This window comes from Polypterus senegalus, chromosome 2 (assembly GCF_016835505.1).
Source record: "Polypterus senegalus isolate Bchr_013 chromosome 2, ASM1683550v1, whole genome shotgun sequence".
Taxonomy (NCBI): Eukaryota; Metazoa; Chordata; class Cladistia; order Polypteriformes; family Polypteridae; genus Polypterus; species Polypterus senegalus.
The window spans coordinates 280,232,960-280,260,043 of NC_053155.1; the positions used below are offsets into that span (position 1 = coordinate 280,232,960).

The following is a 27,084-nucleotide window of genomic DNA, read 5'->3' on the forward strand; positions in this document are numbered from 1 at the left end:
GTAAAGATGACAGGTTTCATTCATCGATTCGTTTCTTACTGCATCAATAAACAGCTCGTCTTCTTCTTTATCTGAGACCTGACACACTGCATGCACGGGTTTTTTTTACACTGTCTTCCTTTAGCGGGACATTGACTTTTTCCACCGTGTGCTTTGTTTCCGCAGTAGCTGGATTTATGAATATGCTTATCAGGCGCTTCATATTTTTGCTGCCTTTTCAATTGTGTAATTCGGTTTTGTTCAGCTCTTTGGAACTGTTGCCTTTTATCTGTGCACTGCGTCAGTTCACGTGAGCCACTCGGTGTACATGCATCGAAGGTTCCCAGCTGTGCTGGTGCCATCTCGTGCTATGTCCGTGGCTGTATTTAATGTTACCTTAGTCCTGGCACTTAAAACTTTCTCTCGCAGTTTCGCTGAGTTTGTGTCAAACACCACCCTGACCATCTCATCTTCCTCTCCATAAGCACAGTCCTTCACCCGTGAATATTTACCCGTGGCAGTTTGCTATTGGATTGCCGCTGACGAACGGCCTTATATGGGCAGGCACTAAATTACAAACGCCAGCGGCAGCCTGTCTATGAACTTAATTTAAAGTGTAGGTTTACATGTGCTTTGTTTCAAGTAGCAGAACTCATGAATATGGTTGTATATGTCACTCGCTCGCTTCTTATTGTTTCGCTGCCTTCTCAATTATATAATGCATGTTTTCTTCAGCGCTTTTTGAGGTCTTCCTGGTTTTCTATGTACTGCGTGATTACGTGGGAGGCGTGATGATGTCACACGAAACTCCGCCCCCACAGCGTTGAAGCTCATCTCCATTACAGTAAATGGAGAAAAACTGCTTCCAGTTATGACCATTACGCGTAGAATTTCGATATAAAACCTGCCCAACTTTTGTAAGGAAGCTGTAAGGAATGAACCTGCCAAATTTCAGCCTTCCACCCACACGGGAAGTTGGAGAATTAGTGATGAGTCAGTGAGTGAGTCAGTGAGTCAGTGAGTGAGTGAGTGAGTGAGTGAGTGAGTGAGTGAGTGAGGGCTTTGCCTTTTATTAGTATAGATAATATCATATAAGTTTTGATTTTGTACTTCATTTGGTAAATGAGCATTTGAAACACAAAAGTATAAGCATCCTTTATCCAATGATAGATAATGAAAAGTATTGTATTTTTTAAAAGCTGTTCTGCATATGAGAATATATAGACAGAGGAGATAATTGATTAATAGGACTGTAAACATGCATTTGGAAAACAAGGAGGAAAAATATTTGGTGACATATCCATTAGCTAAAATCCCCAGTGAAAATATAGTGGTTGGGAATAAAGAACTAAGTAATATCTTCAGAGAAAGAAGATGGAAAAATGCAGGCATTTTCATTGATTTAAAATCATGAAAGTGGCACAGTGGTTAGTGAAATGTCCAGTCATTTGTTTGTGAGATGAAACTGAAGTATGCTTGATGCAGCAAGGCAAAGATCCAAAACGCAAAAGCAAGTTGACAACAGAATGGCTTGAAAATAAGCTTCAAATGCAAAGTGGGCTCAGATTCTTCCACAGCAATGAAGGAAGTGATTACTTTTTCATGTAGTGCCAATCTGTGTTAGACAACTTTGTTTATTAATAATAATAATACATTTTATTTATATAGCGCCTTTCCCATTCTCAAGGCACTTACAGAATATAAGAAAGAACGGCAGGGTATACAGTATATAGCATTGTACAAACCAAATAAATAAATAAAGAAGATTAAGACAGTAAATTCAGAGAAAGCATAACAGACAACATAATTGATGGTCCAGCACACACACATACTGGTTACATGAGCATCTTGACAGAGAGGTAAACTGAGAAAAGGGTAATAAAGTCAGATAGAGCTAAAAGCCTTCCTGAACAGATGAGTTTTGAGTTGTTTTTTAAAAGAATTCAAGGAATCAGCTGATCTAATTAATTTCGGTAGGTCATTCCAGAATCTGGGCGCTATACAACTGAAGGCCCGCTGTCACCCATGGAGTGTAGATTAGTGTGGGGCACAACAAGATTGCCAGACCTTAGCGGGTGGGCAGGCACATAGTGATGGAGGAGGTCACTGATGTAGTTTGGGCGCGAGGTTATTTAAGGCTTTGTAGGTGACTAGGAGGATTTTATATTCGATTCTGTAAGAAACATGGAGCCAGTAAAGACGGAGCAGGATGGGTGTGATGTGCTCGCTGCACCTGGTTCGAGTGAGGATTCTTGCAGCTGAGTTTTGAATAAGCTGGAGCTGTGATATAAGATTAGAAGGGCACCTCCAGCAGTGAGTAACAATAATTGATGCGGGATGTGATAAAAGCATGGACAAGTTTCTAAGCATTAGAAAAGGAAAGGAAGGAGCGATACTTGATATGTTACGGAGGTGAAAGTAAGAAAGTTTCTTAATGTGATTTATGTGTGCGGACTAAGAAAGGGAGGAATCAAAAATGACACCAAGATTCTTTGCAGTAGAGGCAGGTCTGATGAGATCACCGCCAAGATGGACTGGGAAGGAGCTCATTTTATTAAGTTGCATTTTAGTCCCAATTTGCAGGAGTTCAGTTTTGTTGCAATTTAATTTTAAAGAGTTCTGCTCCATCCAGGTTTTAATTTCACTAAGGCAGGTTGTGAGCTGAGAAAGCTCTGATGAAGTTCCACTTTTAACATTGAAGTAGAGTTGAGTATCATCTGCATAAAAATGATAGCCCAGTCCATAGCTATGAATAATATGGCCAAGGGGAAGCATATAAATACAGAAGAGAAGAGGGCCGAGGACAGAGCCCTGAGGAACTCCTTGTGTGACTGGTGCCGAGCTGGATCTGCTGTTGCCAAGACTAACAAACTCTTGCCTATCAGTCAGATAGGACTTGAACCACTGGAGGGCAGTGCCAGAGATACCCAGCATGTTCTCCATTCTGGACAGTAGAATGTCATGTCTGACAGTGTCAAATGCTGCACTGAGGTCTAACAGAATTAATATGCTGGTTTGTCCAGAGTCTGCTGCCATAAGCAAATCATTGGTTACCGTAGCAGAGCAGTTTCACAGCTGTGCTGCCCTGAAACCAGACTGAAAGGGTTCCATCAAGTTATTAGTGGTTAAGTAATTGGTGAGCTGGGGGGCTACAACACGCTCAAGAGCTTTTGACAGGAAAGGTAAGTGGGAAATAGGCGGAAATTGTTAAGATTGTCAGCATCAAGACCAGACTTTTTTAACATTGGGGTTACAGAAGCGATTTTAAAAGTGAGTGGCACAGAGCCAGTGTCAAGGGATGAGTTTATTATTGTTGTAACAGTCGGGATTATGGCATGAAGGCAGGATTTAAGTAGTGTGCTGGGGATGGGGTCCAGTACACAAGTAGTTGGCCTCATCTTACAAAGCAGGTTATAAAAAACGCTGATGTGACTGGTGAGAACTTAGAGAAGGAGCTGGATGGAGTGGGAAAACAGGGAGAGATATAAACAGATGATGTATTTATGTTAGTTGAATTATTTAGATCTTTAATTTTGTTACGGAAAAAGTGGAGGAATTCCTCACAGGCTTCAGTAGAAGAGGTAGTTGGGCCAGATGCGGGTTTGAGTTTATTAACTACAGAAAACAAAACCCTTGGGTTATTGTGACCACTTTCTATTATTCTGCCATAGTGGATGTTCTTAGCAGCAGTTAGTGCTTCTCTGTAAGCTCTTTGGTGGTCAGAGAAAGCCTGAATGTGCACGGTGAGGCCAGACTTACGTGACATTCTCTCAAGGCGTCGGCCAGCTGCTTTCATACATCACAATTTTGAATTATACCAAGGAGCTGAACGCTTAAAGGAAACCTCCTTATGTTTTAAAGGAGCTGTTTTATCTAATGCTGAATGAAGGGCTGAGTTATAGTGGTCAACAAGACTATCTAGTGTTGACGGAATAGGTGCAGACAGTAAAAGATCAGAAATGGATCCAGAAAGGATAGAGGGACAGATATTTTTAAGGTTTCTGTAAGAAATTTTTCATTTACAGGTAAGAGGAGGGAAAGGCAGTGAGACAGTGAAAAATACTGCTTTATGGTCAGAGAGTCCCAAATCAGTGCTGTAAATGTTGGCAACAGATAGTCCAGAAGTGCAGATCAGATCTAGTATATGACCACCAGAGTGGGTGGGAAAATCAACATGTTGTGTCAAGTCAAAACAGTCCAGTAAGGATAGGAATTCATTTCTCAGTTTAGATGTAGTAGTGTCAATATGGATGTTGAAATCACCAAGAAGAAGAGATTAGGTGGGTTAAAAGTTCAATCAAATCAGATAAGAAGGATGCATTGTATTTTGGGGGACGATAAAGAACAATGAGTGAGACAGGACCTGATTCCTTTATTAGTTTAAGAGCCAGGCACTCAAAAGACAGTGGACAGTCAATTGGGATTTGTTTGATATTTAAGTCTGCTCTGATAATTACTGCTAGCCCACCTCCTTGTCTAGAGCTGCGAGGTTCTGTATGGAAAGTGAAACCAGGTGGAGTCGCCTCCGTGAGAGACGTAAATTAATTTGGTTTTTGCCAAGTCTCCGTTAAACACAGTATATTAAGTTTGGTGTCAGTGATGAGTTCTGACAGCACCAATGCTTTGCCATTAAGAGATCTCGAGTTAAACAGTGCAATATTAGTTAATGAGGCTTCTTTTTGCACAGAGCCGTGATCAGGGTTTATTTGTACATAATGTAAATTTGGCACACTGACACTTCTATTTCGAGGGCCATGAGAAGGACGGCTTATTCCTGAGCAAATGCTGCCGGTGGTCTTTTCATTCGTAGCCTGGTGGTGGCAGCAACCTGACCCGCGATGTACATATTTCGGGCACTGCAAAATACTGGCGTCTTTTAGGATATTCCAGTCGGACCATTTGCTCTGGACAAACTGTTTAATAAGAAGGAGTTTGTCATGAGAGTATTTTAGCATGATACTGGGCAATACTTATCTGAAAAACAGTGGAGAGGCAGCATAGCGGAACCAGTAGGACAGGCGGGTGTGGTAGCATAGATGAGCGGTGATAGCAAAGCAGCAGAAAGCATAGCAGGAGGAGGTAGCAGGATTTGGAGGTTCCAATACACAGCCACAAACAGTAACGCTTGGTAGTTTCAGGCGTGATCGCCCCGGAGCCATAAGCCAGGTTAGTATGAACATCAGATCAGTTCAATATTAAGCCAAATCCATGCAATTCAAGTTAGCTGTATCCAGGAACTATACGTATAATAAAAGAAATAAAAAAGTGTAAGAAAGTGTAGAATTAAGGCAAATTTTGCGAAAAGCGTTGTTAACAGGTAGGAACAGCAGCAAAAGGTGTGCGCCAGCGTCCCTTCACCTGCCATGCATTTATGTAAAAAATTACATAAATAAAAAAGGTGTTATTTGGTCATTCAGATGCCTTTTATACTATTAAATCTTGGTTGATGAACTGAAAACATTCAGAGTCATATTTACTGAAAAAGGAATTTAGGAAAGAGGCAAATTTTTTTTTTACGTGGCTACAGATGTCATGTGTGTTATTATGCTTATCATATTTAACATAAGTACCACAAACTTAGCATTTTATGTTTAGCAATGAATCCTAATAATTTAGCAGCCCATCTAACTTTGTGTCTTTTTGTTTATTCACTGATGCCACTGCAAATACAGAACATATTACATCATTAGTGTGGTCAGCATTGCATTTCAAATCAGCACGATGAGCGGAGCCACATGAATGTCCAAAATGAAAGATTTGAAACTCTTGTACATTTTATTTTGTAATGAACATGGTATATAGAGCAGTTCATTTCATCACATATGTAGACTACTCATGGGTACAGAGAACGACAAATGGTTTAATACTTGATTTTTACAGTTAAGGCTGGTACTCCCTGTGTGGACATAAATGTTTTCCTTGGGGTACAGTACTCCTTTTTCCTCGTACATCTCAAAGATTTACAGATTAGGTTAACTGCCAATTTTATCTCAGTCCTATGTGAGTCAGTGTGAGTATGTCTGTCCTGTTATACACTGGTGTCCCATCTAAAGCAGGCTGCTGCCTTGTACCCAGTGCTGTCAGGACAGGAAATGGATACCTCTAATTTTGAAATGGATAAGAGGGTGAGAAAGTGGAATAATGGACAACCATGGCTATGCATGTTACATTCATATGGTGAATGCAAACTCTCTGTATCTATAAGGGAGTAAAACACTTTCATAGTGCTGCGCATACTAAACTATTCAGGTATAAAATAAAGTTATATTGTACATTTCACAATTGTATATTATCTGTTCTTCAAAAACACACGGATAAAACTGCATTGTTTTCTAGATTTGAAGCCAAAAATCAGTATTTAAATAAAAATAAATTGCTTAATTTATAGACTAGCTGTCCTATCCAAGTATGATGGGATGAAACTGAAGTAATCAACATAGACCTCATGCTTTTTATATCATATATAGGTTGCCCATTTGGTCTAATAATACATACCCATTCCCTTTACCTCATGGTGGCCTTTTCCTCTTTGGATAGACCTGTTCATTTTTGCCACTTCATCTCGGTACAGCTTGTCAAACTTACTACTCTCATATTTGAAATGGTTGACTGGAGCAATGTGTTGGCATTCACTACTACATAGGCTTGGTTTAGCAACTCTAGACTAATCGTGTCAAGGCTTTGATTTCCCAAAGCACGTGTTGATTGTTATTTTTAACTCATCAATTGCTCAATTGCAGATAATGTCAGAAAAGAGAATAGGCCAATTACCTATAGGCTGATAAGACCAATTATATTATATTTAGACCCTTATTTGACATTTTTTTCTTTTCTGATTTTTCTGTTTTTAAAATTTTCTTTCTAACCCTAGTGACCAGACTGAGACAGACACACAAACATTCATCCATTTATTAAGGTGGATAATCTTTATATTTATTTATTTTGTTTTCTTACATCAATTTAACAGTATTAACACAATAAGATGGTTATTTTGAGCTGAATTTCATGACTCCTACAAAACTGATAAATAGGGAGGGCAATGACACACTCTACTGGCCAAAAGTCAAAATGCAGAAAGGTATGGAAAATGAAAATACACAGTTTCGACTTGGAAAGAAAATTGAAAGATTACATTATGCAAAATTTTTGCTTTTTTTTTAATTAATTGCAAAGTAAGACCTTTTTCAGTAATATATATATATATATATATATATATATATATATATATTTTTTTTTTCTCTTTATTAATTTTATTGCAATCCATACAAATCAATCAAGTTTTTACAAAAAGAAAAATTGAGTTAAGAACAGATCGATCCACACCCACTGACTTAAAAGAGGAGAGTTTGGGTTCTTCCAGTTTTTCAGAATAAGTCTGCGTGCCAAAAGTGTAGTGAATGCAATCACAATTTGTTTGTTTTTCTCCACTTTAAACCCCTCTGGAAGAACCCCAAACACAGCTGTTAATGGGTTAGGAGGGATTGTGAGACCAAGGATGTCTGAAAGGTAATTAAAAATTTGTCCAGAATAATGTTAATTTGGTGCAGGCCCAGAACATGTGACCTAGTGAGGCTGGGGCTTGGTTGCAACGTTTGCAGGTTGGATCATGCCCTGGAAACATTTTGGAGAGTTTTAGTCGAGACAGATGTGCTCGATATATAATTTTGAGTTGTATAATTGTATGCTTTGCGCATATGGAGCTTGAGTGAATTCTCTGCATTGCTGCTTTCCACTCCTTTTCTGATATATTAATTGAGAGATCTTTTTCCCAGTGTCCTCTTGGATCTTTGAAAGGGAGGGATTGCAAAATGATTTTATATATTTTAGAGATGGTGTCTAAATCCTTGAGATTGACCAATATTTTTTCCAGCATGGATGATGGATATATTTCTAATGTTTTATCTTGCAATGTGAAGGAATGAAGTATCTGTATCTTAATGTGTGTGCATTACAGTAATTATTAACTTATAAACTTATAAAGTCGGTATTTGTATTTTACCTGTGAATGTGTTACATCAATCCAAGCCTGCAAAATAAACTAAACTGAAAAAGTATGATCCTTTAAATCTTTCCTGAATTGACCTACTTTTTTATCAATCATATGCAACTGACATGTTTGGACAATCACTTACAAATATACTTCAATACATTTTACATAAATTTGCTTTATCATTCAGTGTCAAGTTTTTAAAAAGCATGCTTTTAAGCACTTGAAAGTCAAAATCATGCTTACCTACTGTCCCAAAATCTGATTTTCTGGTCGTAATGTCCACTGATGATGAAATACTCTGCACATACTACTTCACTACAGGAAGAATTCACATCAGTGGTATGTATGCCTGATGGGATAAATCATCATAAGAAGGTATTTTACCTTTTTGTTTTTACTTATTAAAAGATTTTGTTTTTTGTATATACATGAGAACATATTTAAAGAAATAAATAAAATTCAATTTAGATCCTGTAATAGTATTTTCATTAACAGGACACCATTTTATAAATATTTTCAAATGTATTCATTACATAAAGAATGTATACATAATAAATGTTTATAAAGAAAACCGAAGTATTAAAAAATAAATTAACATTCTCAAAAGACCACCAAAGACTTTTAAACTGTTGCAATGAAGTTTCTTAAGAGAAACTGATTTAATTATGTGTATGGATGATAAAAGTACATTCTAAAACAGAATGGATCCCATCTACGCTTTGCTTCTGTCTTGAGTCTAATCCTTCTGGGACAGGCTATGGCTCCTTGTGACTCATAGCAGGAATAACTTGGATTGGAACATTTATGAATAGATGGATACATTAAAGGAACATTTTGTAGTTAAAATGTTTATTGTTTAAGGAAAAGAAGACTCTTACATAATAATAAAGAAAACTAGAAACTGAAAGTGTACACAGAATTTCAATAGGCACCACCATTAACAATTAACAATTTTGATAACTTGTTTAAATTCAGTGTCATAGCTGGTTTATTTTTAAAAATGAAAAAAACAAAACTCACTTCAACAGTAAAATTCGTAGGAAAATTTGGAGAAGAAATAAATATAACTTTTTAAAATTATTTTAAATTTGAATTCTATTCCGAACAAGGGTTGGAAACTATTAAAGCCAATGTGGATTATAGACGGCCATGATTTTCCCAGCTACTTCAAGCTAAGCTTCATTTATATTGGCCATGAAGTATGGGAACAAGCCCTCCAGAAAAGAAATTCCCTTTTCCTACGATGGCGATCATGGTAGTACTTCGGGAAAATTGGTTAATTGGTTTATATAAATTCTTATCTTGTACATAGTTTGTGAATTTCCCCTTGGGATTAATAAAGTATCTATCTATCTATCTATCCATCTAGTTTCAGTAAAGAAAATTAAATGAATAAATAGTTTTTAATTACTGATGTGAATTCCTGTTGTTGTGATTATTTATTTGGTTTTTCTTTTTCATACTTGGGTAAATTTAGCTGCCAATTACTATGACTTTTGATATTCTTATAAACTTACTAGCACTATTGTCAGTACTGTTTATAAGATACTCCCAGCATCAAACTCGTAACATCCTTAATATTGTTTATCTTCTGCTAAAGTTAGACCCATATTTAAATGGTTTATTCAGTATATTCCAGTTTTAAATTTTACATGTCTTTTCCAAATAACAAAACTCCAGTTATATTGCTGTTTTTACAGGTCAACCAGTATAAGCAGCTATACATTCCACATTCATTAACATTACTATCTAATTTATTATTTTAACTGTGAAACCTGACCTGTCTAAAACCCCCTGCTACCTACTTTGTAGTTGTACATACTTTAATTAAAATACATAATACCCCAATGCCACACCAGTTCAAATAAGTATTTTCTGGGTTATTAATTTCAGTTTATGTAGCAGGTGCCCCAAAGATCCTTTTAACACCAATATTTTAGTGAAGGCTTTACAAATCTTCAGAAACTTGCCTTAATTAGTGTTTGGTACAGATAGACTTACTAGAAAACCACTTTGTCAGGTTTAACCCTTGAACTTATTAAGTTTCCTACTTTAATCAGTTTTACAAAACCATCAATCTACTTTTAACAATGTAATTTTTTCTAATGTGAATAATGAAAAATGGATACATTTCACCTATGGCTATGAGCTTATCAGCATGGAGATCCCCTACATGTACTCCAGATAAACAATACCTAGTACATAGTGCTAGTTGCTGAGGTTCTTAAGTTCACCCATCAGCTCCATAGCTATCAATGTTTCTGTCCTGGTCTACAACTGGTTGTGCAGTATCTCCAGACTTGATGCATTTTCACAATACGGTATACTGGTACTGCACAGTGACTCAAATATCATTACCTCTCTGGACTGAACTCTTGTCTTGGAGTGCACAATATATTCCTAAGGGACAGGCTTGTGTTACTTCTTGGTGGGTTTACTGTAGTTCTCTTTTTAATGGTCTTGCTAGATAAAATATTATGAACTTGCTATTGGTGACCTGAAAAAATGCTATGATCATATGACCATTAAGAATACTAATTTAACTTCAAAATTCAACTACTGATTTATAAAGCTTATAAATAAGATTCCAAAATTATTATCTATGTGTCTTAAGTCATATAACAGTGTCATCAATTGAGACCTACTGGCACTGGACTGGACAGAACAAAACTAATATAAGACACCATCTGTCTAGACATTCAGATCAAAACTGAAGATCCACCTGTTTTCTCATGCCTTTTAATTGCAGTCCTTTCACTTACAAATTGTAATAGATCCTGAAATTCATTAAGATTATACTGCACCGATATGATACTAAATTGGTCTACAAGCATTGAAAGTTCTACTCATAATTTATCAGTTTATCATCTTCCATTACTTTCTACCTCTATTTGTAATTTAAACTGAATTTGTGTTTAAATTGTATACCTACTTTCAAAACATGCTGTTTAAAATGTGTCTGGTATACTACCAAGTCATCCTGCTGTCCCATTATGGTGCCTGTTAATTGTTTCTTTATTTGTTAACTATTTTTTTTTTCATTTTGTGTATAGATGTTCCCTTATTGCAATGTCATTATATACAACAAAAGCCATGTGACTAATATGGAAGTATAGGCCAGTAATATCCTATTCAAGTTCAGCAACATTAATATAAATGTACTGCATAAACTATACTGGTCTTGTGGCCTGGAACCCTGGCAGATTTTATTTTTTTTCAGCCATCTGGAGTTTTTTTTTTTTTTTGTTTTTTCTGTCCTCCTTGGCCATCGGACTTTTATTCTATGTTAATTAGTGTTCCCTTATTTTAGTTCTTATTTATTTTGTCTTTTTTCTCTTTCTTCATCATGTCAAGCACTTTGAGCTACATTATTTGTATGAAAATGTGCTATATAAATAAATGTTGTTGTTGTATTAGAAATACAACTGAAATGTAGCTAAGAAAAAGCCATATAAAAATAATGGGGTTCATAGCAGTGTTTTAAATGTTCCACAGTATTAGCCTGATGAATTTCTGTAGGTAAAGTATTAAAGATAACAGCAAAAGGCTGCCTCACCACTTCCTTTAAGCTGGGATCTTGGAATTATAAGCAGACCTCCATTCAAAGATCTAAAGTTATGACTTTAGGCATTGTAAAATATAGGACGGAGCAAGATTATTTAAGACTTTATAAACCTTTAGTAGTATTTTAAAATAAATTCAGAATGACACATGTAACCAGTGTAATGATGCTTAAACTGGTGAGATGTGTTCAAATTTTCTTTTTCTAGTTAAGATTCTGGCTGCTGAATTTTGTGCTAATTGCAACTGATTTACAGTATGTCTCTATTAGTAATCTAGTCAACTAAAAACAAAACTGTGAATTAACTATTCAGCATCTTGCAGAGTTATAAGAGGTCTAACTTTGTTATATTCCTTACGTGAGAAAAATGCAGTCTTCATAATCTGGTTAATATGCAATTTAAAATTTAGGTTAGAGTTTTTAAACCTAAGGAATCAAGTTTATTTCTAATGTCACTGCTATATCCATGTTTGCCAATCACTTGTTTATTCCTTATTTAATTTCAGAAAGTTACTACTCATCCATTCTAAAATACTGCTATGGCACTGGATGACCAGAGAGCCAAGACCATTAGCTGCTATTGTTAAATAAAGCTGTGTTATGGACCAATCTTATCCGAAAAAGTTTTGACAGAATCAAATGTGGTTATCTGTTTACTGTACAAGGCAAATTTGTGTTTGGATGAAATTAATACATTTGACAAGGAGTTTTTGTTCATATAATGCAATATACGTTCTAACTATTTGCATAAGAATGCAAAAAAGGCAGGTTTGCCTATTATCATCAGTTCTGTTTTGAACTCAACTCTGTAAAGATGATAGATGATTTTAGCTCTCTCTTTACAGACACATTTTTAAGTATAGGGGTTGGCTACCCCAAACCTTTTTCTGTGTTCTTCTCTTTTATAAAAATTACCAAAAAAAAAAAAAAGCAATATGAAATTACGGTACTGCGACAGTAACATACAGGGTGGTCCAGATCTAATTATGCAGATCCAGATCGTCTGGATGACTTTGATTTATGCGGGGACAATTCCAGTTTGGCATGAAGACGATTTTTCATGTCATCAGTTCGCACACTTCTCGATGGTCTGGGATTTTTTGGGTAATTTTCTATGTAATAAACTTAATAATTTATAGCATAATCAAAATTGCATAATTAGATCTGGACCACCCTATACAGAGCCTTTACATCCACTGCTGCAGCAACAACACAGATTTCCTCTTTTTTTCTTGATATGCCTTACTGTTGACTCATTAAAGGAATGTTCTACCCAAAAATTATACTTTTAAAAAATATTTCTTACCTTATGTAGTTTGTAATGTTGGGAGTGAAAAAAAAAATCTTGTGTTTTTGTGGAGAATATTGAAACCTAACAGCTCCCAGCAGTGGCTAATTATAGACAACAGCAAATGATATGAAAAACATACATGGATGATAGAAAAAAAATCTCACATAACTTGTGTTGCATATCTGTAAGTCTGAAATCTTTTCATATGGTTAAAACGAGCAAAATATATGCATTTTAAAATATTATTAACAGTTACTCCCTAGAAAGGCAGCATTAATAGTAAATCAGAAAGAAGTCATCAAATGCTATGCATTTGACTTAAATATTTTCCTGTCCCCCTATTTTATGTGGGCAGGAGTCTGGTCTTTAATTCAAACACACAGCATTTTGGGAATGACATCTTTCCAGTCTACTACTTGCAAAACTGAAAAAATAATTTATATTTAATTATTGATAAAAAACCCACAAATAGGCAGATCCATAAATTGTAAAATCATGAATTGCAAAGGCAGAGTGTATTTCATAGCTTTCTAAACTGAATCACTTTTTGCTGATAGTCTTTGAAAAATGTAAATATCTAGGGAATACTGTTACAAAAAAAAGGAAACATCCATTTACATGTAATTTCGCAACATGAAGAAAGCATAAAAAATGTTACCTGATTGTAATCTCTTCTTCATCTAACTTTAGCTGGGAGAAATAATATTATTAAAATAAATATGGTTCCTATTGTCTTTTTTTAAAAGCCTCCCTATACATATTAACAAATCCTTTTCAAAACATTACATACAACAGCACCTTTCACATTTCTGGAGTACAAAAAGCCCACATATTCAAAAGGCAGCTCTGGAGATATACAAAGGAGAGGGTGTATATAAATATATCTATATTAATAAAAGGCAAAGCCCTCACTGTCTCACTCATCACTAATTCTCCAACTTCCCGTGTAGGTAGAAGGCTGAAATTTGGCAGGCTCATTCCTTACAGCTTACTTACAAAAGTTAAGCAGGTTTCATTTCGACAACGTCCGCCACGTTAAACTTTCTTATTTATGGCCCCATCTTCACGAAATTTGGTAGGCGGCTTCCCTGCGCCAACCGAAACCGATGTACATACTTATTTCGGTGGTACAATGCCACTGTCGGCCGCCATATTGAATTTTCCAACGAAAATGACGTGCCATGGTTGAGGGAGAGAGCTATCCTGACACCAAGAAATGACATGACTACGACTATAAACCACATTTTACTTCAAGAACTACCTTCACAACCGAAAACATATCAGTCTGTGGATTCAGTTGTATAAGTGGAAGATGCAGTGCACTATCTGGTATCTGGTATCTCCACACTCTGAATCCTCCAGGCACTCCTGAGCATAATCTAATTTTGAAGGTTGGGGCACCAATAATGTGTCAGAGGTGGCTAGGGAGGCAGCCCGGCTGGGACGCCCAGGAGGACCGGAGGAGGGCTTGTGCTTTCCCCAGACCATCTGGGGGTGACCGCTCTGGTTCCTTTGGGGGCCACGGGTACAGAGCTTTGAAGCTCCACCCTGTAGGGGCCCGTGGTCGCCACCAAGGGGCGCCCCCATGCCTTTGGATCCCTGGACCTCAGCACTTCCGCCACACCAGGAAGTGCTGGGAGGAAGAAGAGCAGGGACACCTGGAGTGCTTCCGGGGTTGCGGCCGGCACTTCCGCCACACGGGGGTGTGTCCAAGGAAGATTGCCGGAACCTACCTGGAGCACATCTGGGTGAGGATAAAAGGGGCCGCCTCCCTTAATTCAGGGTGAGAGTCGGGAGTGGAGTGGACTGAGCTGGAGGGGAGAGAAGGAGGCGGTCTGAAGAAGGCATTGTGTGGCCAGGACTTTGGGGACTTTCAGGGTGTTTGTGGTGCACTTTGTGACTTGGTAGTGTAAATAAACGTGTTTGTGGGTGAAATGAATGTGTCCGCCTGTCTGTGTCTGGGCCAGCCTCCACAAATGTTACTGAGAGACTTACAGCCACCGAAACTTTGTAACGGCACGAGACTTCAGGTCACGTGTCTGCAAAAGAACCTAATTGAGGCAACTATTTTTACTGGCAGTGGCTCAGGGGAGAGAGTTTTTATTCCTCGCATCCCCATTATACCCTCTGATCTCCCATTTCAATTCAAACGCCTCCAATTTCCAGTAAGGCTCTGCTTCGCAATGACAATTAATAAGTCTCAGGGACAGACCCTACAAAAGGTTGGCATTGATTTGAGGCAAGATTGCATTTCACATGGCCAACTGTATGTTGCATGCTCAAGAGTAAGCTCAGCGCACAGCTTGGTCATATTACAACCGGAGGGCCGAACTGACAACGTGGTATACAAAGAGATCCTTAACAAATAATTATTGGTATATTTTCCCTCAGTTTAAAAATGTTTACTTTTCTTCTTAATAAAAATTTTAAGGCAGTTCTTTGCCGTTGCGAAGTGCAGGTATTTTGCTAGTGTACAATAAAAGTATGTAAGGAAAGAAGTAAACAGAACCGTACCCACATGATAGTTTAATTTCACAAAGACATTTATCGTGTGGTGATTGGTTATATGGAGAAAGAAAAAGGAAAGATAGGAACTGAGGGTTTAGTATGTCAGATAGAGACAGCATGCATGCAATAAAGAAAGCCTGCTCAGAAGAACATCCATTGAATTCTGCATTCGTGTTTCTGACCACCACATCACAAACTCAACATTTACACAATATTTCAGTTAAACCTGTGCGATACCCATTCCTATATCCAGGTTCTGAAGCCTTGTTACACCTGCTATAAAGTTCTCTACACTGAACGTAGACCTGGGGACCCTTTAATGCAAGGGAACAGCACTACAGCCACACCACCATGCCCCCCGCCACCCATGTTTAATATATGCATTTCATCGTGAAAAAGATATCTAGTATTTATCTTAGTATTTTGAATTTTCATAGAGTAGAATACCATGAAGTTAATGTGTGGCGATCGCTGCTTGTGCATCCTCAGTGCAAGAGGAAGTCAGTTTAAGATGCGCGTACAGATTAACAACTGGGTCAGGGAACACTTAATATAAAGCATTTAATGTGCTAAATTAACTTATGACGGGGTTTGAGAAAATCTAGTAAATTAAACATTTATTTTAAGATGAAGTTTAGTTTGCGACATTCTACTGACAAAATAAACTACTAGAATAAAGTGGAAATGTAGACTTAAATCTCAACATAAATGGCGAGAATAAAGTGGAAATCTCGAGAATAAAGTCAACATGTCGACTTTAATCTCAACATTAATGTCGAGAATAAAATGGAAATGTTGAGAATAAAGTGAACATGTCGACTTTAATCTCGACATTTAGATTTTTTATTTCTTCACTGTGTCCGTATATTTTTTTTTCCACCGTGGCCGTAATACGCTTCCGTACTTATCTAAAAGTAGAAACAAATGGAAATTTCGCTGTGGGGTATAGTCCATTGCTTTATTCAGAATTGGACAAGAATTCATTAATGCTATTCCACAATAAACATGGCCTTTAGCATAATGGGCAAAAAGATTAACCAAATTAAAACTTTAGAAAAATCCACAGAAAATTTCTATTAATTTGACTCTTAATACCTAGAAACATTTCTATGCATTACAGTCAAATTAAAAATAGTGGTAACACTAACAGAGTAAAATTTAAAAAAATCAAAAAATAAAACACAATCATTTCACCAGCATACTAATAAGGATTGCATAAATATGTAAACATCCCGAACACGTCTAATGTTTGGCTATTGTGAAATCCTTAAAAAAGATGCTAAAAATCATGTTAAATGTTAGATATAAGACAGCACTACAAACAACTATTATGACATCATTAAATTGGCCGTATAAATCACATGTAGTGGATAATAAAAAAACACAGGTTAAAAATTAACCTTACAGGCTGTTCTCTGCAAGTCCCAGATTTTCACAGTTCGATCTACACTACCAGTTACCACATGGTGATGACTGGATTTAAACTTCGCAGATGTAACTTTGCGAGAATGGCCGGTCAGGGTACACTGTGGAAAGAGAAGGAGAAAGACATTTAGAACTGTTAATTTCTTGAATTTGTTATTAAATCCTAAACCCATGCACCCTAAAGAAAACTGACCAAAAAAAAAAAATATGACTGTTTTCTCCTGTTTTATAAATAACGTTGAGTACCTTCGTCCAGACCTGAGAGGAACATGCTCTTCAGGTGGCTGAGATCTCTGAGACCTGGAGAAGTCGTCTATAAAAAGTAGCCCTCTGTGCAAAGGAGGTGGGGCACTCAGATACAACACTTAGATAGAATATCAGTTGTTTCTTCTGGCTGGTATAGCTGATCAGATTATTGCCTTATACCTAGTGCTACTACAATGATCACCTGCCCCTTGTGACTCAACACTGGTTGGAGAAAATGTACTCTTCAGCAAATCTGAATGTATATTTGTAAGTTTTGTTCAATAAGTGTTCATTTGATTGTATGTTACACATGTGTGTAACCTCTCCCTACCTGTCACCAAACCGTTGCTCCAAAGGCAGAAGGCAACATCTTTGTGAGAAAAGGCAATACTTCTGTGAAATAATGCAGTAATTATTTGGAGTGGTGGGAATAAAATAAGTACTACATTCTGTTGTTATTTTAGAAAGTAATCTAACTAAATAATGCATGTTACTTTTAACATGCTACCAACACTGCTAAGAACACACTTACCTGAATTTATATATATATAAAGACTAAAAGTCCAAACTCTGTGGATATTTTCTTGAAGACATCATTGATTATAATCTTCAGGAGGCTTACTGTCATGTTGTGATATTTTATAGGTTTTGCTTTTTTGTATTGTTTTCTTTCTTGTTTCTAAAATGTTATGTTTTAGTCTCTTTTTTAGTTGCTTAATTTGGAAATGGGCATATGTAATATTTTTGTGTGTACACACTGTTTATACATAAAGCCCCAGATGATGCAGCTCAGAAAAAAAAAATTAAAAAAGGAGAAAGTGTCAGTGTTCAGAATTGCATTATTTTTATTGTTGCTTTGTGAGATTTCTTTCTTTTTTTGTACTTTTAGATTTGGATATTCTGGCTTCAACCTCTGTTTTGTCTTTCAGGTAATGTTTCTGTTTTTGTGATTATTGGATTTGTTTGCTTTTATTTGTTCATTTTTTTCCCCTTTTTGTTCTCTCTTTTTTAAATCTTAATTTAATATTAAAGTACTAGGTTGTTGTACCATGTTAGCCATTATGAATGTAGAGAAAAGCCAAGCAAAATGACACCTTTTATTGGCCAACTAAAAAGATTACAATATGCAAGCTTTCGAGGCAACTCAGGCCCCTTCTTCTTGCCTGAAGAAGGTGCCTGAGTTGCCTCGAAAGCTTGTGTATTGTAATCTTTTTAATATTAAATTAATTTTGTGTTTGTGTCTGTGTTTTTCCTAGTTTTCCTCTCTTCCTTGTGTGATAATTGTGGATAATTTAGTTGTTTAGCTCGATTTTTTTTTAATCATATTGATTTTATTTGATGAAAACAACATTCCATTCAATCAAGTCAAACATAATAAGCCATAATTCAACCCCCGCCCGAGAGAAAGAGAGGGCAGCCTGCAACAAGAGCAAATATTTAAAAACAAAAAAAGAAAGGAAACTGTCCTTTTCTCTGGTAAATATTTGCTTATTCTAATATTTTATTTATTAGATCCTGCAATATTCTAAAAAAGTTTTGAACAGACCCTCTAAGTGAGAATTACATTTTTCTCCAATTTTGAATAGTACGGAACATCAGTTACACACTGACGTATAATAAGTAGGCTGGGATTGTTCCAGTTGAGCAAGATAAATCTGCATGGTAGTAGTGTGGTATAAGCAATTGCAATAAATTTGTCCTTCTCCAATTTATGCCCATCTGGGAGTACACCAAACATGGTTGTTAATGGGTTGGGAGTGATTGTGACACCAAGGCTGTCCGATTGGCATTCCAAGATTTTTTTGACAATGTTAATTTGGTACACGCCCAAAACATGTACCCTAGCGAGGCTTGTGCTAAATTGCAACATTCACATGTTGAATTTTGCCTTGGATAAAGTTTGGACAATGTTAAAAACAATAAAAGATTTTAAGTTGAATGATTGAATGCTTTGCAGATATGGAGCTGGAGTGTATTCTATGCATGGCTGCCATACACTTATTTTCAGAGAGGTTAAGTGAAAGATCCTTTCCCCAATGTACCCTAGGATCTTTGAATAGAAAAGACTTTAAAATGTTTTTGTAAATTGTTTATATGCTGTCTGAGTCTTCAAGAAGGATTAGTATTGCCTATGGAATAGAAATGGGTGGGAGGTGAGGAAAGTTGGGCAGGTTCCTTTAAATTTAAAGCATAATTATTCATAAGATGAAAACACATTATCTATATACAAATCTCTAAGTGTTTTAATTATGGACGTTTTCCAAACATTGAATACTGTGTAGGCTTGAGAAGGTAGAAAAAGGTGATTATCATGTAAAAGTGCAATAGATAAGAGTTCCTCTGTCTTAAAGCGCATATTCCTTCCATATTCTGAGTGACTAATCTACGTTTGAGGTTCCAGGAGTTGTATAGGATAAATAATACAGTATATTGTTATTTGGAATGCATGTATTTCATGTGTGTTCCGTGTCTACAAAGATCTGGGTAAGTGTAGGATGAAAGGAAATGTGAGACATGAAATGCTGAACACATACCTAAAGCAAAAACTTTTTCCATGTTATACCAATAATGACGTGAAGTGTATAATGTGTGAAGACTTTAGTCCAAATATCAAACAAACATGTCAGCTTTTATTCAAGAACATAACCAAAAGAAAAAAAAAAACACTATGCCACATCTTGCCTGTACTCAGATTTATGGGGTATGATACTGAAAATACAGACAGAGGGGAGTACAGGCAAGATCGAAAAAAAAAATGTCCAAATGACAACTCATGTTCAAATGGCATAGCGTTTTCAAATAATAATTTGAATGTGTGAGAGAGGCAGAGACAGATTCAGTCTCATTCCAATGGTTGCTGGAATATAAAATAAATATTTTCACAAAGGTATAATGAAAAAAAAATTTGAAAAATGTAATTGACAACAACATACTAAGAAGACATGATTTACCAACTTTTGTGTGTCTGGTTATACCCCTTCAGCGATATCTTTTACAGGTTGCAAAACTTTACACTGGCTGTTACAGACTGAAAGGCTTCTTCTTTTTGGGTACACAGTATACACCATCAGCATGGCACTGCCAGATCTAAACACTAGCATGGTGAATTGATTGTGTACTAAAGTGACTTTAGCTGCAGGTGGAAGTCCCATTTTACTTCAGGTGCCAAGCTATGTCATGGTGCAGCAGTCTATTAGCCAGGGAAAGTGCTGTGAAGAAGCTTTATGACCACAGATTTGAAACGTCTTTGCCTTGGGTTTTAACTCAAAACACAGTTCTCATCAAAACGTCAGATATCCGAAACCATCGCAAATCTGTTGTTTTTTACGTTCTGCATGGGTTTCTTTGTTGCAAATGCCGTATGGTAGTCTGATAGTGGTCACAGGACATTATATCTTTGATTCCCAGTAAAACAAATAGTTCTGAACAGACGTCAACCACAGCACCAACTGTGGTCATCGCTGCTCTTGTGAAAAGAATGGAGATAAATGGCATCAACTCAGAGAGGGAGAGGCAAGTTTGTTGTACCATGTGAACGTCACTGACAGAATAAAACTGAATAATAAAAAAACAAGCGCTAAGTTTTACAAGTAGCCAAAATTTACACCGGGGGTTACAAGCTCAAATCAAATGTATGTTTTATTATATTATAGTAATAATAATAGCAGCAGCTCAAAACTCGGTGTGCCGAGACTCAAACCCGGTACCTTTGGGTTATAAAGCAGCAAATCTTACTTCTGCACCATTTAAGAACACGTATCAACTTCTTGTCAACTGGCACTTGAGCTTGGCTTTTTAACTCATTGACCGCAATATGTAAATCAAATGATTTTTTTCTTTGGTCATATTCTTGAATAAAAGCTCATGTCTTTATTTGGACTAAAGTCTTCACACATTATACACTTCACATCATTATTAATATAACATGGCAAAAATTTCTGCTTTAGGTATGTGATCAGCATTTATTGCCTCACATTTCATTTCATCCTACACTTACCCAGATCTTTGTAGACACGGAACACACATTGAATGCATGTATTCCAAATAACAATATAATAAATATTCACCCTATAAAACCCCAGGCACCTCACACTCGGATAAGGAGCCTTGGCATGAGTTAGAACTTTTTGCCCGAGCTGAGCGCCGTCAAGGGGGGGATGGGATAGCAGGCTGCTTGCTGCTTATGCTGATCGACACATTTACAAAACAAAAGACACTGATGGAGAGGTGCAAAGGGATTTAAGTTGGGCCGGGATTACGAGTTTTTTCGTTGGCTTCGGCAGTTCTAGTGTTAAAGAACAAAGTGTTAATGTATAATGGAATGTTCTGAAACAGAAATAGAAGCTAGGGATGAATGTTCATCTTCACAGTAATAATTCTCCCTGCTAATGTGAGATGGAGGGTAGACCACCTGGTCACATCCTGTTTATTTTATTCCAAGCAGATGGCAATATTTTATTAAAACAGATCTTTATATTTATTTGTGATGTTTACCCCTAGGTATTTGAACTTATTTGCTAATATAAATGGGAAGGTGACTAAAGTAAAATTGTGTGCTACAGAGTTCACTGGATAAAGCACACTTTTATTCAAATTAATTTTGAGTCCAGATATGTTTTGAAATTCTGCTGGTATGGGAATTTGTGGGTCTGATGTATACAGTACCATATTACCTGCATATAATGATATTTTCTGTTCAAGTACTTCACTGGTAATCACCTATATCTCTGATACATTTCAAAAAGGAATGGCCAATGACTCAGTAGTAATTGCAAAGAGCAAAGGTTGATAGGGGACATCCTTGTTGAGTACCACATTCTATTTTGTTCTTAATACAAATTGAGGCTTCAAGACTGGAATATAGACGTTTGACCCATGCACATATATTTGGACCAAACCCAAATTTGTGCAATGTGGTGAATAGATAGTCCCACTCAACAATGTCAAATGCTTTTTTCTGTGTCCAGAGATAATAAGATATTAACAATAAGATATTCTATAAACATTGCTAATGGTAGTGAAGCTAACTTATTTGAATATATTTTTATATCCAGATCCATTATGCCTTTGTTACCGACCTCAGGCCTAGGGGAACCTAGGCCAGGTACAATTGCTACAGGGTGTAGCCACAGCGATATGGTGAAAACAATAAAAGAAACAGGCGGCAGTCCCGAGTCTCGGACTATACTTCTGTTTTTTTATTCTCCTTTACCCAGAAATATATATTGTAAATGCTTCAATCTATGCATAGATCAACATGACAATCAGTGAAACAATGGTGCAAGCCTCAGCATAACAGTGTAAACACATTTACTTTGGTTCAACAATAGTATTGTGGCCAGCTGTCAAAAAGTACTTGATTAGAAACCATTCATCCATCCATTATCCAACCCGCTATATCCGAACTACAGGGTCATGGGGGTCTGCTGGAGCCAATCCCAGCCAACACAGGGCACAAGGCAGGAAACAAACCCTGGGCAGGATGCAGGGCATGCACACACACACACCCACCAAGCACACACTAGAGACTATTTAGAATCGCCAGTGCACCTAACCTGCATGTCTTTGGAATAGGAGGAAACCGGAGTAGCCGGAGGAAACCCACACAGACACGGGGAGAACGTGCATACTCCACGCAGGGAGGACCTGGGAAGTGAACCCAGGTCTCCTAACTGCGAGGCAGCAGCGCTACCCACTGCGCCACTGTGCCGCCCAGATTAGAAACCAGAACTTGTTACAGACAGTTCTGTATCCCCACATTGTGTGTAGATGAGATACTAAATCAAAGCAGTCTGATTATTCAAAGCAGGTGACTCTTTAGCAACACATGTAAATATTTATGTCCTGTAGATAGCATTCAATAATAACCTGTAGCAGAATTTTCCTGGAATTTTTGTCTTTTCTTTAAAACACTGAATTCAAGCCCATTACATCTTCTTGGTTTACAATTTATTTTTGTGGGAAAAATATGAAATAACCTGTCTTATTAAAAACACCATTCCCAGAGTATTCTTTCAGAAACCTTTGAGAATGCATTTGTCTCTAAAAACAATAAATTTGGCAGCTATGAGATGAGTGTGTAGGACATAGTGATTTAAGCTATATGATCAGAGGGCCATTATCAGAGATAACAATAGCATTGTACTTCAATAATTTAATAGTGGACAATAAATTATTGTCAATAAAGAAATACTCAGATCTTGAGTAACTGTTACGTACTGGTGAGAAGAAGGAATAATCTGTTGAGTTTGGGTTTAAAAATCTGCTTGAGTCTGACAAGTTATGATATACAGTAGACCCCTGCAAAGTCATGGTTCTGTTCGTGGCCTCAGTCATTCGTGGATTTTTCCTTAGAACCTATCTAATATTTGTTAGAGGTCGAAGCTCATCTCAAGCTAAGGGAAGAACGGCAGAGTATGTAACTCTTTACGTTGTCACCTCTCAGCCTAACACACCTACACTGAAAGAAATGGAAACATCACCTGCTGCACAACAGGACGTCATGCTGAGGAGTCCTTCACGCATTTCGCAAGACCCCTCCTCTAAAGAGTAGCCCATTCACAAACTCTCTATGAACCTGTGCTGGAATTATTGAGATAATTGGATGGAAAGCAGTTGGTTTCCAAATAGTGGCAGTAAATGGAGTAGTAAGTATAGCCCTGCCTCCACTTATTGAATGCAACGTGATTTTGAACAATCGCTCAGAAATACCAACACCAGAGGCAGTACTTCACCATCCTCGCTTGAAGTCTGTGACAGCCCATATCCTAGAATTGGACACTAATGCCCACATTCTACCGTTGCTTGGAACAGACATCCTCAGAGTGCACAAAGTCAGGCAGCAAATTAATGGCCCTCACAATGCACCCTTTGATCAAAGACTTGAGTTAGGTTGGGCTCTTGTACGTGAAGTTTGCCTTAGAAATGCACACAATCCAAATGTTTGTACTTTTACGACATACGTGCTGGAAAATGGGTGACCTTCACTTTTCACACCTTTTTACAGCTACCTTTGCTTGAGAGAGAGGGTGACTTATGGCGGGGAGCCAACACCATTGGCCTCTTTGACCAAGTCTGCACATAATGATGTGCGGAGGACGTAGGACCCCCTTTTATCTCTTGTTTCGGTCATGTACGAAGTGTATTTTTTAAGATATATAACCAGTAGGTCTGGTTAATTGTGGTATGTAGCAATCTGAACCTCTGTCTACACACTTCTGTTTGTCTTGATCCAACTGTGGAAATCGCTCACCTTGTAAGTGTCTTTTAAAGCTTCATTGTATAATGTACACTGTCTGCTATGTATTGCTTTGTAAATCATTCTTTATTGTCTTTGATTGTACACATGTAAATGCCTGTATGTTTCTTTTGTATATATTTCAGTTTACAACGAGGTATGTCCAGTGAAAAGCCTTCAAGAAAGCTCACCTCTTGTCATTTTTATGTGGATGTGCCGAGTTGTTTAAGCTCTCTGCGGCCAAATTGCACGGACAGCACAGAGTGAGGCAGAAAACATCCTGCACCATTTAAAGCTTCTGGCTATGAAAACGCACTTGTATGAATTACAGTATATACAGTATTTTAAATTCTAGCCCTGCGGGAGACATAGCAGTACAGTATACAGGTTTACCTTTACTTCCTTTTTTTAGGTAATGTATTAAGCTGACTTTGAAATTAAATTAAAGTGGTTTGGGGGCATATTTATGGTTTAAACTATAAAAATAGGCATTTTTTTAACACATCCAAAATTCACAGTTTTTCACAATTCTCAGGTGCTCTAGGAATGTAACCCCTGTGAATTTTGGGGGTGTACTGTAAAAACTGTGATTATTTTTGGAGTGTACGATGTTATCGCCACTATAGCTGAAGACCTATTCATGTCTGGATTTAAAACACAATTAAAGACTCTGGCCATTATAATTTTATATGAGTGTTTACATTAGGAAAAGACACCAATACATTTAGGAAGAAATCTGTATCATTCATATTAAGTGCATAGAAATTTATCAAAATTACTTTAGATTGAAATAAATTATCCATCACCATGACATATTGCTCTTCAGGATCAGATACTACGTCTGATACTACAAATGAGATTGTTTTGTGTATTATGAATTATACACCTATAGTTTTCTTTCTATAACTGGAGTGAAAGATTTGACCAGTCCAATCTCTTTGCAACAGAAATTTGTCCTTACTTATTAAATGAGTCTCCTATAAAAATACTATCTTGGTATTCAGGCCTGAGAAAATATCTTTTTCTCTTTAGATTGTGATTATGATGTTTGACATTCCAGCTCACAAAGTTCACTGTTTGGTTAGAGAGACACTACTTCTGAACTTTTGAGGACATTTTGTAAACTTAAGTAAAAGTAGTACATTGTTTCATATAGTAGTTTTCATCTTGAATTCATGTTGTTGCCGAGCAGTGTAGGTATGGAGCCTATTATTATGTTGTCACTTATAGATATCTGGGTAGAAAGGATAGATAAGAAGTCTCTTCCTTCCCCAGCCCTCCCCCCATTATGCCTCCCCAAGTTAGGCTAGACAATTTACAAAGTCCCAGTTCTCTGACATGCAAAACATGCAAGAGACAGAGCACAACCAAACCAAACCAAAACAAACCCTCAGCAGTGGTATAGATTAAAATTGAGATATCTTTTGAAAGTACAGTCCAGATGAAATAAACCTAGGTTATGATGTTAAGTAGTGCCCTTGGAAATTGAGATAACTTAGGATAGTGTAGTCCTGATGCAATAAAACTAGGGTATAATGTTAAACAGTTCCCCTAGGTGGAAAAAAGTCTAATAACATTGTAAATAAATAGTTACTTAGTGGTTACCAAAATATACAGTTAATCAATAAAAAGTTTAACATTGTAAATAAAAGAAACAAAATCAAAAAAGTGTCTGAAAAGGAAATAGAATGTACTTGCCAACCCGCGGCGTGCCATATGCCGCATAATCAGGCTGGTTTTTTAATTATTTTTAAGCACAGGGAGGAAATTAACATTTGAAAAATCGGTAATGTAATAAATCAGCAAGAAAAGCAACATTGTAACAATGCACGGAACAAACCAACACACAATCGTCCGTGACTGAAAACTGGCAAACCGCCTTCACGCCTTCTCCTGCCAGATGGAGGGATGGGGGTGCACGGCACTTAGTCACGGAGTGTGGAACGGGAGGAGAAAAGGACGTCCATTCAGCTCCCTCCGTTATGCTAGTCTGCTGATTTCTTGTTCAGTATGCACTGCCCGCTCATGTGCCCACCTCCAACTCGTCACTTGAGTCGTTGGCTGCTTTTCTATATATAATCCACCAAGACAACCGACCACGGTAGTAGCGAGGTGGGAGGGGGGTGTGTACAAAGGGTAGGGACGAAAACAGTGGGAGCGTATGAGTCACATTTAGTGGGAATTCCACGGTTTGCAGCCCGAATGGGGTTTAACGGTTTACCCACGCCTAGACACACGCTCAATCTCATGCATAATTATTTATTGAATGCTAAACACTTCTGGAAAGACACGGTTGTCTAAAACGGGTTGGTGTGAGAATACAACAGTAAGTGAATGAAAAGATGGAACTCTGGAGAGCATATAATTGTCTGTGAGTGAAGAAGACGCATGTTTGTTGCGGATGCGAATTGCTGTATGTAGCGTGTAAAACAGTTTGCTATGGTGCACAAGGTCATGCGTCGTAACCGAAAAGTTGGTTTTTAAAGACTGCTTACTTCATTGTGTTTTAACCTCAGTTGTAAAGGATTGTTTTAAGGATTCCATGGGATACCCCTCACAAACCGTTTCACACGCTGCATATGGCGACTCACCTCCGCAGAAACATGCCTCTATGAACAGTCAAGGTGGCTCGGAAGTACATGAGGCCTCCACGACAGACGAATATAAATGACGCTGTTCTTTTATGTCGTCGCGTCCGAATTCATGGGTGTGGCTCTGCGAGTTGTCATCATATCCAATGGTCTCGGAGTTGGTGAGCGTGGCTCCTCCTTGCGTGCGCCATAGGTGTCTTACTTGTTGGCAGCTTAGTGAATCCACGCCCCTTCCGGCATGTTTTCCATGGGTTT

The 27,084-nt window shown here is 37.3% G+C and overlaps 1 protein-coding gene across 3 annotated transcripts in view; it reads right to left on the reverse strand.

Moving 5' to 3' along the window:
* Positions 1–27,084, reverse strand: part of LOC120523929 (protein Atg16l2-like) — a 202,292-nt gene that overhangs the window by 74,471 nt on the left and 100,737 nt on the right. For all 3 annotated transcript variants that reach the window (XM_039745640.1, XM_039745639.1, XM_039745641.1), the window contains 2 exons: positions 16,736–16,856; positions 8,213–8,318 (listed from right to left, as the gene is read on the reverse strand). In XM_039745640.1, coding sequence (XP_039601574.1) covers positions 8,213–8,318; positions 16,736–16,856 — 227 coding nt within the window. The remainder of the gene's footprint in view (positions 1–8,212; positions 8,319–16,735; positions 16,857–27,084) is intronic.